The following is a 15,375-nucleotide window of genomic DNA, read 5'->3' as shown; positions in this document are numbered from 1 at the left end:
TTTAAAAATAAGAGTCAGGGGAAGGCGTATGACCCTCTTTAATTTGGAAGTAATTAGTGGCAGAACACAGATTAAGACGCCCGCATCCTGATTCCCAGCCTGCATGTCCTCAGGCCTCCTGTGGATGCAGATAGACGCTCCTGTGTGCCGTGCAGGGAAAGCTGGGACACGGGTATCTCCTCATCAGGCCCGTGGAGAGGACTCCCAGAACTGCATTCTGGGACTGCTTCCTTCCGGGTATGCATTCACATGTTCTTCATTAGTATTAACTGAGGAGGGCCAGAGGAGGAAACCGGGGTCCCTTCAAAGCTTCCTGCTCCGCAGCTCAGGTAGCAATTGGTCTCTGCAGAGAACGTGCTGGCAATTACAGAAGTTAAGGACATGCTTCATTAAAGGAGCACAGTCCCCCCTGGGAACAGCTCCCTCACCTCAACCTTGGATTCCCAGGTCAATTTAAGCAGTTTGTTTGCCTTCTCATTAGTAGTTTGTTTGCTCTGTTCCCCTTAGTCACTCAAAACAAAAGTTTTGTGGATTTCCTGAGCTGGGTAGACCCGGCTCACTTGCCTGCCTGTGGAATGTCTAGGAACCCAGGCCCTTCAAACACTCTACATGTGGCAGCAATAATGCAGCAATGGGTGCCAGGCTCCTCTGCTTGGTCAAAGAGAAGCCGAAGCAAAAACCTGAATTGGCTCAGCATGGAGATGTTAAATGCAATTGCCTGCAATGTAACTGAGAAGAATGGGCATGGATATGTAAGACTGGTGTGGCACACACTGCTGAAACATTGCCAGGAGCATACTGTGCTGTTGGACCTCTGAGCCGAGGTACCAGGCCGTCTGCATGCCTTCCCCATGTACAGAATGCCTACAGGCCCTGTGTGTTGGTCCATCTCTTCACCTCACCAAGCACTCTCACACTTGAATAGCGCCTCCCTAGTGAGACAAGGTAGAACAGGACACAAACAGCTATTCTCTACTTTTCAAATAGAGGTCCGAGGCTTACCCAGAACAGAGCCCTTATTTATTAAGATCGCGAAATAACATTTAAAATTGACCAACCTTTAGTCCATTCAGATCAGCCATTAATAATTTGATACCTATATTTTACCGTCAAGAAAATAGTGTTAATTGCAGTGATACTGTTGGAGCCCCCACTGAAATGGGTGTGTAAACAAACATAGATAAGAAAACTACTAAGAGTCAGACAAGTCTAGGATCACAGCAAAATGATGGCTCCCGTGTTCATGCCTTGGTGAGGAGAAGAAGGAGACATTTAGGTGAAGAACTCAGGACAGGTAGAGAGATGAATTCATGAATTAGTAACAGTCCAGAATGGATGGAGAGGAAGGCTTGCTAGCAGGCATACATGAGAGACATGATGAAAAATAACAGAATCAGAGAATGTCCTCCTCCTCTTACCCTGATGTTAACCTTCGCCAGCCTGTGGCACCTGGATCTACTAAGAGACTCATTTTCAGTCAATCACATACTCCAATTCTCTGTTAGCAAAACCAGGAGATTCACTGGGATATGAGGCATCTCAGACAGACTCTGCTCTGATTTCGCCATTGTCTCTGCCACTTACCATTAGTAAGAGTTTGCCATTGTTAGGCCATTATCCAGTCTGAGGTTCCTGGATCTCAGTCCATATGTCTGAAGAAGCCTTATATGACTGACCTTTTCCATGAAGGCACTAACTCCCATTATGTGTTTGGAGTGCACCCTTGTTTGTGTCTGCACAGGTAGGCAGGTAACCTGGGACTAGGAATGTTCTTTCCTTCTTCATGTTAGCTCAGCAGTTACTGCATAACATTAGCAAGAAGCAGACCAAACTTTCCTGAAGTATCAAAGACTACGCTCGGGAAAGAGCTGATCCCATGTTTTCAAACAAACAGCATTAGAACTGTAACATAGAGAGAAGATAACCACAAAGTAGAAAATCAACTGGGATAGAGGTGGAAATGGACCCGAAGCGCTGGCTATTCCCTCTGCCCCCTTTCCTCCGCTGGTTTTTAAACTACTTCCTCTGCTGAGATGACTTAGTTGAGGATTCTGACTACCCAGATGAGTGAATTGAGGACCAAGGGGGTCACATGACTTGCCAAGGGTGAACAGCTCATGGGTTACCAAGAACTGGAATATGTCAGAGACATTCTTGGGGTTATGAAAACTCTTCATAAAATTATTTGTAATCATGTTTGTGTATAAATAAAAATGGAAAGATTACTGGACTTAGCACATGTGTCAAACACAAGGCCCGCGGGCCAAATCCATCCCTCCAGGCCTTGCAATGTGGCCCAAACCACGCTGTCATCACTGCACTCCGCTGCGTTTCCATCACAATGACAGTTTATGACTGTTCAGTAAACCATTCGGCCAGCGATTTAGGCTGGATTTTAGATTTTGGCCCCTTCTCTGATTGAGTTCGACACCCCTAACTTAGAGCATGGATTCACCCCCAGACCCAATCCAGTGGTTTGGTGACCTTGGCAAGCCTTCCTCAGCCTCATTTTCTCTCTGTCTGCCAAATGAAAGCCTGGGTGGATGACTGCTCACATCCTTTCTTGCTTAGGGAGTTTTGATTCTAGGCTTGCAAAACTTCTGAAAGAAAGCAAGATCTGAACTTGATAGACCCAGATGGGTAAAATTTGAATATCCAGAACTGAGAGGAAAAGGAGTTGGTCCAAGTCCCAGTGTTGCCGTGTGTGTGTGTGTGTGTGTGTGTGTGTGTGTGTGTGTATGTGCGCCAGCTAGTTTGTGTGAAATATAGATTTATTGCTCAGTGCGTATATATATAAAGAAAGCCTGGTTGATTTTGCATAATTTATTTCTTTGACTACATACTGAAAATCAAATCAACTTCAAAGTCCCTTTAAAACCTAAAGATATTTTTTGAAGCCTGACATACTTGCATTAAAATGAAAGGAGAACCCACAGCTTTGAGTGAGATAAAGGAAGCACCTCATAGAACTTTGGGGCATTTTAGTACTGACTAGTGCTACTTTGATGGGAGCTAGATATCCACAATTGATCATGAATTAATTACACACAGCAGTTCTATATTCTATTGTAAATTGACAGGTACAAGAAAGAAAAAAGTCACGTGGTTCAATGCAAATTAACAAAGTGGAATAAACAAATGCTTTTGATATTTCTTTGACTTTTGTGTCTCACATCTACACATCATTCATCGGAATGTTTCATTGGTACATTTTTCTTTCTGAGTTCCTTTGGAAAGTGTGTCCTTCTACTTCTAGCCACCATCTCAGCATTCTAGGTCAACAAGTTGCTCTAAGTGTGAAGGCTTGAGGTCAGTACTTAAAAGTTTCCTGAAACAAGGCAACTGCCCCATGGAAGATGTGAGTGGTTTTGGGACAGGTGTGACCATTTTTGTGGTACGTGACACCTGTATCAGCCATGAACAGGTAAAGCTTCTCATCTGCACACACACAAATTCCACAGAGTCTTTGTGAGTTGCCAGCAGGACCCCGAGTCACCTCGGGGTGAACCACCTGGAGTAAGCACACAGACTCAGCATCAAGCACAAGTATTCCATCACTACCATAAAAAAGGATGTCCATTTGAGAGAAGGCCTTGATTTTCTCAGCATGAGCTGACATAGGAACACCCTTTCTGATCTCAGCTCCTGAAGTGGGTCTGCCCTTACAAGGGGTGTCTCCACTGAAGGCTCAGAAAGAGCCCGCTCAGGCCCAGTTTCCTGAAGCCTGTCTGTACCAACACAACTTCGCTGTCATCAAGAGAGGACAGTGGCTTGCCTTCTTTGGAATGGATTTGAAAGTATTTTAAAAATAAACATAATGTTTTAGTTGATTGCATACCTATATCATTTTAAAAATCAAAATAATTTGTAAATGGTGAAAGGGTTAACTGGAGAACACAAGGCTTGAGCCTTACAAAATCTAACAAATGTTAAATGGAAAGCTTATTCTGCTAGTCTAAGCCTTGCACAAACATGCCCCCTTTGAGTGGTTATTTTACAGAAATTCCTGAAGATTGTCACCCCTGCACAGCCCCCTGAGAAGGGATGTCTAGTGCCAGCAGAAAGACAAAGGACAAGGTTATAAAACTACACAGGTGGAGGGAGAAAGGGTGATGGGGAATGTGGGGATCTTGTTCCTGATACCTGGGTCAAGCTGAAGCCCCCCGCCTGCAGTTCTCCCTGAGCATAAAAGCCTGCTGCCTTCCCATTCACCTTTGGCTCTTTCTCAGTTTAGATCACCTGGACCCAGGGGAAAGGAACAAATATCATTTTTATTACACTGAGCCTTGAGTCCGTTCTGTGTGACCCAGAACCTTTCAAATGTTATATGAGAAGAGTATTTCTTCAACCAGCACATGTGCCCCTTTCTCCTCCGAGCCAGCTCACACCCCACAGTAGGCAACAACTTCCATTGGTGTTTTCTACAACTTTGAAATGTTTCCTCATGCAAAAACAACTAAATATAAATATTCTTATAGCTCTCTGGAGATTGTTGCATATCACTGTAGAAATAAAGTTTTGGTAAACAGCTCTATGGTGTCCCATTGTGTGTGTAACTGTTCCTTATTGGGAGATTCAAGGTTACTTCAGTCTTGCTATAACAAACAGAACTACAATAAATAGCTTTTTTAAAATCATATATTTGGCTCCCCTTATTGTTTACTATCCCACCTTCCCTGTGGCAGCCACCATACTGTTGTCTGTGTCTATATGTTTCAGTTTTATATCCCACATCTGAGTGAAATCATATGTTTCTTTTTGTTTTCTGGCTTACTTTACTTAGCATAATATTCTCAAGGCCCATGCACATTGTTCCCAGTGTTTCATCTTTTCTTATGCCTGGGTAGTATTCTATAGTATATATGAATACATTATCTTTATTCAATCATATATAAAAGGACACATTGGTTATTTACAAGTCTTGGGCACTGTGATTAGAACTGCACTGAACATTGATTCATGTATCTTTGGGAATAAATGTTTTCAAATAGATGACCCAAAGGAAGGGTTGCTGGATCATATGGTAACTCTATTCTTAATTTTTTTGAGGACCCATCATACAGTTTTTCATAGAGGCTATACCAGTTTACATTCTCACCAGCAGTGAATGAGGGTTCCTTTATCTCCACAACCTTTCCAACATTTATTATTATTTGTCTTGTTGATAACAACCATTACTAACAGTTGTGTGAAGTGAATAATTATATGTATATGCTAGAGGCCTGGTGCACAAAATTCATGCACTTTAGGGTCCCTAGGCCTGGCTGGTGATCAAGGCCAATTGGGGCCTTCCTTCCCTGGCTGCAGGCTGCCAACTGGGGCCTTCCACCCCCTGGTGGTCAGCACATGTCATAGCAGACAATTGAATGCCTGGTTGGTAGAGCTCCTGAGGGGAAAATTTGCATATTAGCCTTTTATTATATAGGACTAGAAGCTCAATATACAAAATTTGTTCACATTAAAAGGGAATTAATTAGAGGAAATATTTTTAAATCTTGAGCTTAATTTATCCTCTTTCAATAAACATACATTACTTGAGGTACATGTGAACCCCTGGTTCAAATATGAATAAATAGTCATAATCATCAAAGTTCTTATAATCTTTACATATAACTAGATATATTCAATAGCATATGTATGCCTTAGACGCTTTAGGAGTCCAAGCACACACACACATACACATGCACACACACACGCAAACACACACACACACACACACACACACACACACACAAAGCCTGGGGATCAGGAAAGACTTCTTGAAATAGGAAGTACTATGCTTAACCCTAAAAGCACGTGCATGTATTTGGGGGAAATAACAAGCAGGGTTGGAATTCCAGGAAGAGGGATGAAACAAAACAAAGAACAATGGATCAAATCACATTGTGAGTATACAGCTACAAGCAGTTTGGTTGCTGAGACTTAGAGTGTAAGGCAAGGAGCAGAGTGGGAAATGGGGCTAGAGATATAAGCAAGAGTTCAGGAATATCCTTTATTTTCAGTTTTCTCTCTCTTAGACAAACCAAGTCCTATTAAATTGTATTGCAAGTTAAGTAAGACATCAAGATGAACATGTATATGGGAGTAACCAATCTACACTAATAAAATAGAAACGTGCAAATTGACCATCACTCTGCTACACCCACCAGCCAATCAGGAGTGAGTATGCAAATAAACCCAACAAAGATGGTGGCAACCACAGAGCTGGAGCAAGCAGGAGGTTTGGGTTGCCCTTGGTGATGGAGGAAGCCAAACTTCCTGCCTGCCCTGGCTGGACCTGGCCTCTACACAAGGCTACAAAGTTTTAATTATAGAAGATAAATAAATCCCAGATACCTGCTTCCAGCCAGCACTGGCCTCTGCTCAAGGAGGCGCTGAAAAAAAAAAGAAAAAAAAGAAAAGAAAAGAAAAGAAAAAAAGGAGGGGCTGGGAGCTTGGGTCGCCAGGGTGTGTGGCCAGCCTGCAAACATCCCTCAGCCCTTCACCCAGGCTGGCCACACCCTTATGGCCCGATCCCTGTAAATTGGCTGTCAAACACCCTTCAAGGGATCCCAGATTAGAGAGGGTGCAGGCTGGGCTGAGGGACACACACCTCCTAGAATGAATTTCATGCACTGGGCTTCTAGTAGAGTTATAATTAAAACACAAAGGTAATGTTTAATGATATTGGAGATTAGAGGACCAAGATGCAAATTCTTCACCAACTTGTGTTGCTTATGTGAACTGGGGCAAACCTTTGCTTCTCTGATCTCTCTATCTGCAAAATAGAAATAACTTTTCTTGTCTGCTTCATACATATACAGTGTAAAGCATGTAACATAAAATTTACCATCTTATCCATGCTAAGCATACAAATTATTTAAGTGATTAAAAAGTCAGTGTTTACAGAGGACATGTAAAGAATCAAAGGAGGCAATGTGTATTTTTAAATTTTGAAACACATTATTATTAGTAGAAGTAACAATAGTATATCAGCAGAAAAAATGAAAAGCAGAGTAACCAGTGAGTGAAAGGCTGAGAAGAAAGTGAGGTGTATGATTGTGTATTCCACAGAAGCATGATCCTAACTGAAGTCTATTCCGATAACTACACCAGGCACCCACTCTCTTCACCTTCAGGTGCACTCTCTGTGAGAGACAAGGTTGTTGAGCTGCCTGGAAGTTTCTTCCATCTCACCCTGGGGAATGTCTAATTACTATTAGACACTTTTCCCCTAATTTGTCCCTTAGAGGAGAGAGAGATGCACCATTTTCCTTTGATCTTGCATCATCGAAAGAGGAACGCCCAGGAAAGACAATCTTTCATTTGGGATATTCCCTGACTATCCCTCAGAGTCATTTATATCCTCATTGACGCAGTAACAGAGGGGGACATGTTGCTGCAGAGATTCTGAGGAGGATTCTTGTGAGCTCAGGCATGGTAAGTGCTAAGACTATCAAAGGGGCCATATCCAATCCAGATTGCTAACCTGTCTTTTGCCTTTTCTATTGCCCAACACATTCCTTAAATCCTAACTCTCTGGGCCCTGATTTTCCCTAGTCTTTCAGGATAAAACTTTCTCAATATATGAGATAAAACTTCACAAATTTGAAACTTTATTATATGATTGAATAATTCTAGAAGGAACTTTAGAAAGGATATAGTTCACTGAGCGCATAAAGATACTGGTATTGTCTAAGGTCTTCCCAACACTACTATTTTGTTGAATCTCAAAGAATGGTGGTTCATTGGGGAGTAACAGAGAAACTCAGTGCTTTTGTTCCAGGACTAACTCTAATTCAGGTTTCTGTTTACAATACAATGACTATTTGTAGACAGAGCCCCATGGCACTGCGTATTATCCATCTTTCCAGGAAATTGAAAATGCCCTTTCAGAAGCAAGAATAATGTTGTATTCCATTTTATAGAGCCCTTCAACCTGTGGCAGTGATTGGCACATAGCAGAGGATCAGTCAGCATATGAGTATCAAATAAATAAAGGTATGAATGATGAATATTAATAATAATGCAGCTTTATTAGTGGGAAAGAAGGGCCTCACGCAGAGCCACAAAGTAGCCACTTTATTTGGCCTTGATGGGCCACTTAGTGCTCACATTTTCTTGCATTATCTCATAGCCCCCATTGTCTCCGGCTTTGTTGACTTGTTTTCAATAATGACTACTTAGCATGGTCATCCTCTGGTACTTTAAGCCGAGAAAGACAACACAGTAAAGATACAGTAAAAGAAGTGGCTGGCTGTCTAGGTCAGAGCACCCTCAGATCTGTCACACCTTTCCCCTTTTGGGCTCTACCATTCTGCTAAGCATCATTGCTTATTCCCTTCCAAAGCCCATCATTCCTATCCTTCTTCCTCAGGACTGAAGGCATAAGGTCAAGGGCATCGTCTATAAAGTAATTTTTGTACTCTGCAATGCATTTATTTTCATCTATTTTTTACCTAAAAAACAAACAAGCAAACAAAAACATATCAGCTCTATCATTTCATACCCTGCATAGTTCTAATATATAGTGGTGTTTAGAGCAGGAAACAGACAGAATGACTGAACAATTCTGACCTGAATTTTCCACTGTGGCATAAAAATAATAGTGGGCTTCAAGGACCTGCAGACCAGACTTTCCGTTTTTGTTTTGCATCCTCGCTGTTTGAATTTGGAGAAGTTATTTCTTTCCTCTGGTTTTCAGTTTCTCTACCTATAAAACAGTAATAATAACCTCTCTATCATCGGTAGAAATAAATGAAATGAAATGAAATATGAAAATGCCTAGTCTCATGACCATTGCGTGGGAACTATTCAATAACACTATTTTGTTTACTCTTCATTCTACATCATGCTGGGAGATCATGATGTTTTACTTATAAATATCTAAAATGCAAGAAGGATGTGTTAGAAGTCATGAAAGAGGAAAATATAAAGCACTCTTAAGAGTCAGAGGAGAGAGTGTTTACTTCTGACAGTGAGTGTTTACTTCTGACAGTCATGGTTTTTACTTCCATGATAATGGGAACATTTAATGAATATTGGCAACTAGGATTCCAACAGAAAGAGGTTTAAAAAAAAATGAAAGGAGCCAAAACCGGTTTGGCTCAGTTGATAGAGCGTCAGTCTGGGGACTGAAAGGTCCCAGGTTCCATTCTGGTCAAGGACATGTACATTGGTTGCGGGCACATCCCCAGTAGGAGGTGTGCAAGAGGCAGCTGGTGGATGTTTCTCTCTCATTGACGTTTCTAGCTCTCTATCCCTCTCCCTTCCTCTCTGTGGAAAATTAATAAAATATATTTTTTTTAAATGGAAGGAAAGAGTGACATGAGCAAAAAATGGAAGTGCAAGAAAATGGTCCTATTTGAGCAGACAAGTATGTAGAAAAATATTTGCCTCTAACGTTTAATTAGGACCAGATAAAAAAGACAAGGAATATCAGGCTAAAATCTTTGGGTTTTATACACAAATGTATTTGAAAAGAAGAGAAACAGTTTTATATCCACTCCTCTATTGATGGGTACTATAGTGTGGTGATGGCTAGAGGGCTGGGGGACTGGGGCTGGTAGAGGTGTGCAGAGTAGGGGATGGGGGGCATCTGTAATGGTGTCAACAATAAAAATAAAGTTTAGCCCTAACTGGTTTGGCTCAGTGGATAGAGTGTCAGCCTGTGGACTGGGGAGGCAGGGTGTCCCTGATTGAATTCTGGTCATGGGCATGTGCCTTGGTTGTGGCACATCCCTGGTGGTGGGTGTTCGGGAGGCAGCTGCACGCCCCTCCCTGAGCAGCTCCTCCTGTTCCCGCCCTTATAAGGTGAGGCATTCCTACCTCTGAGATTTCTAATGGAGCTTACCCTCCCCTGTTCTCTCTGCCTAATCTCTGCCCCTGTGGCTTCCAGCAAATAAATTCACAGGTGGTTGGCCATTCCCTTCTCACTCTGATCTTTCTCAAATTGAACCAACAGCTAGCTGCCTTCTCCCTAATCTCTGAGAATTCAAATCCTGAGAACCTAAGCTCCAGAACAGCCTTTCCCATCGAACACCCCTTCTCAGGCCCAAAGACTGCCTTCCTCATCAGCTTCTTCTATTCCCCCCGTCCACTCTAACCCTGAGGGAGGCAGCAGGAACTGAGGGCGCAGTCTGAGTCCACATTTTATTCTCTATGTCCAGCCTCACAGATTGAGAGGCATCTCAGGTTTCTTTTTCACTGACCTTTACTCCTGCAACATACGCCACAACTTCAGGTTCCCAAACCCCTCAAAAAGACCTCGTTAACCTGACCTTTAAAGTCATTAATAATAGAGACAAGGAGACCCAAATCCAACAACAAGGCAAGATCAGGCCAAGGCTGAGGCCCATTAGAAGGCCTTCCAGCTCCTAGCCACCGCTCTCATGAACCCCAAACAAAGTGACAGTCCTCCCGATGTTAAGTCAGGGGCTAAGCCTCCTCAGGGCCCATGCTTCAAATGCAGCATGGAAGGACACTGGGCCAAGTCCTGCTCAAACCCGAGACGCCCGCCTGGGCCCTGCCCAAGGTGCGGAGGGAAGGCCATTGGAAATCAGGTTGCAGTCTGGCTTCTCCGGGTCATGCTTCAGCCAGTCCAGCATGGCCGCCCTCTGGATCCAGTTTGGAGCCCCAGACCTCCTGGGACTGGCCACCGAAGAAGCTGCCCAGGCCCTGACAGGGCCCCACAGACTTACATCACCAGGACAGAGCCTTGGGTAAAAACTGTGGTGGCAGGTAAGCCAATCTCCTTTTTAATCGACACTAGGGCCACTGAATTCGCTGGAACCCTTGTCCACTCCTCAGTCTCTATTATAGGGGTTGATAGATTAGTCTCATAGCCATTAGCCACCTCAAAATTCCCCATTCACTTTTTTCTCATTCTACCTCGGTGCCCCGCCAGGGCTACAGTGCATCCCCTCATAAAACCCAGCTGTCCCAAACCACAGTCACCTACCTCAGTTTCACTCTCTGGACCCACAAGGCCGAGCCATTCCTGGGACTGTAAATGCTTTATCTCCTTATCTCCTCTATCTCTAGGAAGAATGTGCCCTTTGGAACTCATGCAAACTAGAGGCCTGGCTAGCCTGGGAATGGCTGCGAAGCCTGCTCCCTCCCCAACCCCCTGCTTTTTCTCAGCAAGAAAGTGAGGCTTCAGTCTCCAAGCCTGACAGGACAAGGTTGCTGGACACCTCTAAAGCTCAGCCAGAATATTCAGTGTCTAACCTCTTAGGCAACTATCCAGGTCCCCTGCTTTCACTACTCCTTTCCTTCCTTTTCCCTCCCACTTTAACTGCAGTACAATTTCAATCACTCAACTGTCACCTCTTATTGGTAGTGCAATGGTGACTACCCTCTCAGCTTGGAGTGCAGAACTAGAAAAAAGAATCTCATACCCCTTAGCCCACCTCTTCTCCTTACACCTATCAGCTTGTCTCCATGATCAGGGATTTTTCTTCCTCTGTGGGGAAAACACATCTGTCTCCCCATCAGCTGGACAGGAACCTGTATGTTCATCTGTCTCTCACCCAGTGTAGATGCAGCCCCAATGATCAGTCTTTACCTGTCCCCGTATTCATCATATCTGACACAAAAGAGGAGTCCAGATCACCCCTCTCCTCCTAACCCTTGACATCACAGCAGGAGTTGGACTGCCACAGGGAGCTTAACCACTGCTCTATCTACTTTGAAACCCTGTCTCAGAACCTACAAGAAACATGTGGATGCCAAACAAGGAGCAAAACTGGGAAAATAAGAACCTCACTCCCAGGGTAACCTATTCTCTCCTTTCATATCACTATTGAGGCAACTGAGACACCTACTCTTTTCCCCCTAAAAATAACTTCTAGGTCTCAGTTATCTTTCAGTTCCAGGCGCAGAAAAGCAGCAAAACCAGACAAGTGATGCTGTGGCAGCCTCAGGACCAGCTTTTACCTCCTAAGTGACTCAACAGGATTGCTCTCAAGACTTCACCAACCAGTCTCTTGGGGAAATCATGCTGCTGCACCCTTCGTCCAGCACAGAAAATACGACCTGTTTTTTACTAAAACACTACCTGTTTTTTACCCCATGGCTCCTCCCACTATTAGGCCCACTGGTATCTATACTCTTAATCTTGCTCTTTGGCCCCTGTCTCAAGCATTGTTTCACTAGTTTCTTGCAGAACAGAATGCAGGCATTCACCGACCAGAAGGTGGGAGAGATCTATCTGGCACTGAATTCAGAACCGAACACCAGAATCTTTGAGACTCCAGGTAGATGCCCCAAAACCACGCCCCCTCTCAGCTGAAGTAGCTACAGAAGATTGACCTTCGCCCATTGACCTTGCCTGGACTCTCAACTTTTAAAAAAAATATTACCAGAAGCCTGGAATGATAGATCCTTCCTTCCTCCAACTGATGGATAGATGTAAACCCCACCTGCAATCAGACATTCCTGAGCACTGAACCTCTTCAATAAAGCCTGTGTCCTGGCATCCCGGTCTTCGGCCCTTCTCAATTTCATCTTTCAGAGATTAACTAGAAAGATAGGTGCATGTTTTCTAAAAATGACTGAACCTCCTGAAAATATTTCCAGAGATTTAAATTTGTTTGTCACTGTTTTTGGTTGTGTGTATGTATCTTTGTTTGCTTTTGCCTCAATTAAAGAATCATTTAGGGCTACAAAAGCAAATATTTCAACTTTATCTTTCAGTACAACTGAGAGATATTTGTAACTGGCCTATTTAGAATCAGCTAAAGTAACTGATTACATAAAAGAGTGAAGCACTTTGCAATGAATAATCACCATCCCATTTCCAGGAGTTTGTCCCCTTACTCCCCTCCTCTGATTACACAGTCTATGGCCAGTGGAAATCAGACCATGGTCACTGACTTTGTCTTCTCTATCTTCCTGAATCTGCATGAACGTGGACTGTTATTCTTCATTCCATTGCTTCTCATCTACGGATTTATCATAACTGGGAACCTAGTGATATTCATTGTCATCCAGCTGGACAGGGCCCTGCACACCCCCATGTATTTATTCATCAGTGTCCTCTCCTTCCTGGAGATCTGGTATACCACGACCACCATCCCCAAGATGCTATGCAATCTGGTCAGCGAGCATAAGAGCATTTCCCTGGCTGGCTGCCTCCTGCAGATGTACTTCTTCCACTCTCTTGGGATCACAGAAGGCTGTGTCCTGACCGTGATGGCCATTGACAGGTACATAGCCATCAGCAATCCTCTCCGTTACCCAACTATCATGACTTCCAATCTTTGCATCCAGCTGACAGCTGGCTCCTGCCTCTGTGGCTTCCTCCTGGTACTCCCCGAGATTGTGTGGATTTCCACCCTGCCTTTCTGTGGCTCCAATCAGGTCCATCAGATCTTCTGTGACTTCACACCTGTGCTGAGCTTGGCCTGCACGGACACATCCTTGGTGGTCATTGTGGATGCCATACATGCGGTGAATATCCTGTCCTCTTTCCTGGTCATCGCCCTCTCCTACATCCGGATCATCATGGTGATTCTGCGGATGCCCTCAGCCGAGAGCCGTCACAAGGCCTTCTCTACCTGTGCTGCCCACATTGCAGTGTTCCTGCTGTTCTTAGGCAGTGTGACTGTCATGTATTTGCGCTTCTCGGCCACCTACTCAGTGTTTTGGGACACAGTTATTGCTGTCACCTTTGTTATCCTGGCTCCCTTCCTCAATCCCATTATCTACAGCTTGAGAAACAAGGACATAAAAATTGCTATCCAGAAGCTTTTCTGCTCTCAAAAGAAAGCAGGAAGGATTGGGAGCTAGATTTAGATCCTAGAGAGTGAAAAACTTTCTGGAAGTTCAGCATTTCACATTCTATGACTTGTTTATGATTATGCTTTTTTTATTGCTACAGATACTTGTTATATTATTATAAATAAAGATTATAAACTACTGTGTCCAGGTCATTGGTGGCCATAGCCTGTTTACATTAAGACCCTACCATAGATATATTAGCGGAAGCAGCATACTTGGTTTTCCTGCTTTTCTAGCACAGGTAGCATCTTCCTAACACTCCCTGCTGGGATTCTGCCTGCTCTTCTGTGGTTCCACATGGGGGTGAGGCTAGAGAACAGGATAGAGGAGACAATGAAGACATCATAGTTCTGAAAATTGCTAATGTTAACTTTCCTCCAGTCTTCCTTCCAGTAAGAAATCCCTGCTGTTCATCATGCCATGGTAACAAACTATTTCCTGAGCCTAGAGAGGAACAATCCGAACTTTCATCTGATTTAGTCTATAAACTCAATGCACTGGCCATGGACTGGCAATGTACACCATGTGTTAGAGCATTTTAGGCCCAATGAAGTGATATAAAGTTAATAACAATAATAGCACTCTGTATTTCTCTAGCGATTTACTATTTTAAAGTTTCACATATATGAATCCTCTGGAAATTGAAAATATCCTAAAGGAAATAGGCCAGACATCAATTTTATTTAAATGTTGGAAATAAAGCTCAGCAATGATGAATGACTTGCTTTAGAACTTGTAGATAGTTTCTGATGGAAGAAGCCCCATAGCAAGGGGTGAGAAGGCAGAGACACAGAAAGGGAAAGCCTCCATTCAGGTAAGGAAGCCGCTGAGAAGCTGGAAAGACATTGCAGCTGCAAAACTCCGGACCCCTGAGGAGTGCAGAGTGTCAATTTCACACAGGGATCCCCAATCCAGAGCATCAGACAGGGGAGGAGAAGACCAAGTAACATCTAGTAGTGAAAATCAGTGGGGATTCAGTGTGCCAGGAGACTCAGATCATGCTCTCCCAGGGACCAGAACTCCTAGTGTTACAGCACCAGCCTGGGCAGTACACAGTCTAGACTTCTACTGCTGACAAGGCCACGCTATCATACGTGGGTCCTGCAGGGGGGTCTGCTGGCTACTCCCAGCAGTGAGATTAAAGGGTTTTCTTTTCTGACAAAGCTTTTGCCAGAGACCCAAAGAGTGACTAAACTGTGCACCGGGAGAAAGAGCTGGTCTGCCCACCTCAAGAGCATAGCTGGCTCCCATCCCTCCACCTGCTGGATGTCTTAAGCCAACCTCATCCTGTTGAGCTCAGCTGCACAAGGAGATCTAAGTGCAGACCTGGGATGTTGGATCCTGTTCTGTGGAGTTCAGTGGCATAGGGAGACTGGAAAGCTGCCCACAGATGGGATTTTCAGATTGTGTCTCCCTGGGAACCTTTGTCTGGGAACCAGACAGGTGAGTGCTGGGCCCTGTGGCTACATTGCAGGGAGGCAAATCCAATCTCCCCTGAGTTCAGCCTGCTCTACCCTGGGAGGGAAGTAGTGCCTGTCCCCCTCCTACAGGTTTGTGGGCACCACCCACAAAAGTAGTCTGTTTGGATCATCCCTGCCTCGTCCTGGATACCCT

At 44.0% G+C, this 15,375-nt stretch overlaps 1 protein-coding gene across 1 annotated transcript; it reads left to right on the top strand.

The window, feature by feature from the left end:
• Window positions 1–12,816: 12,816 nt before the first annotated feature.
• LOC118721664 (olfactory receptor 6K6-like) lies at window positions 12,817–13,770 on the top strand. The gene has a single exon (XM_036442856.1). It carries the CDS (start codon window positions 12,823–12,825, stop codon window positions 13,768–13,770), a length of 948 nt encoding a protein of 315 aa, XP_036298749.1. The 5' UTR covers window positions 12,817–12,822.
• Window positions 13,771–15,375: the final 1,605 nt, after the last annotated feature.

This window comes from Pipistrellus kuhlii, unplaced genomic scaffold (genome assembly GCF_014108245.1).
Source record: "Pipistrellus kuhlii isolate mPipKuh1 unplaced genomic scaffold, mPipKuh1.p scaffold_m20_p_18, whole genome shotgun sequence".
In the NCBI taxonomy this organism is placed as follows: domain Eukaryota; kingdom Metazoa; phylum Chordata; class Mammalia; order Chiroptera; family Vespertilionidae; genus Pipistrellus; species Pipistrellus kuhlii.
The sequence above is the reverse complement of the archived record's forward strand: the minus strand, read 5'-3'. Positions and strand labels throughout refer to the sequence as shown.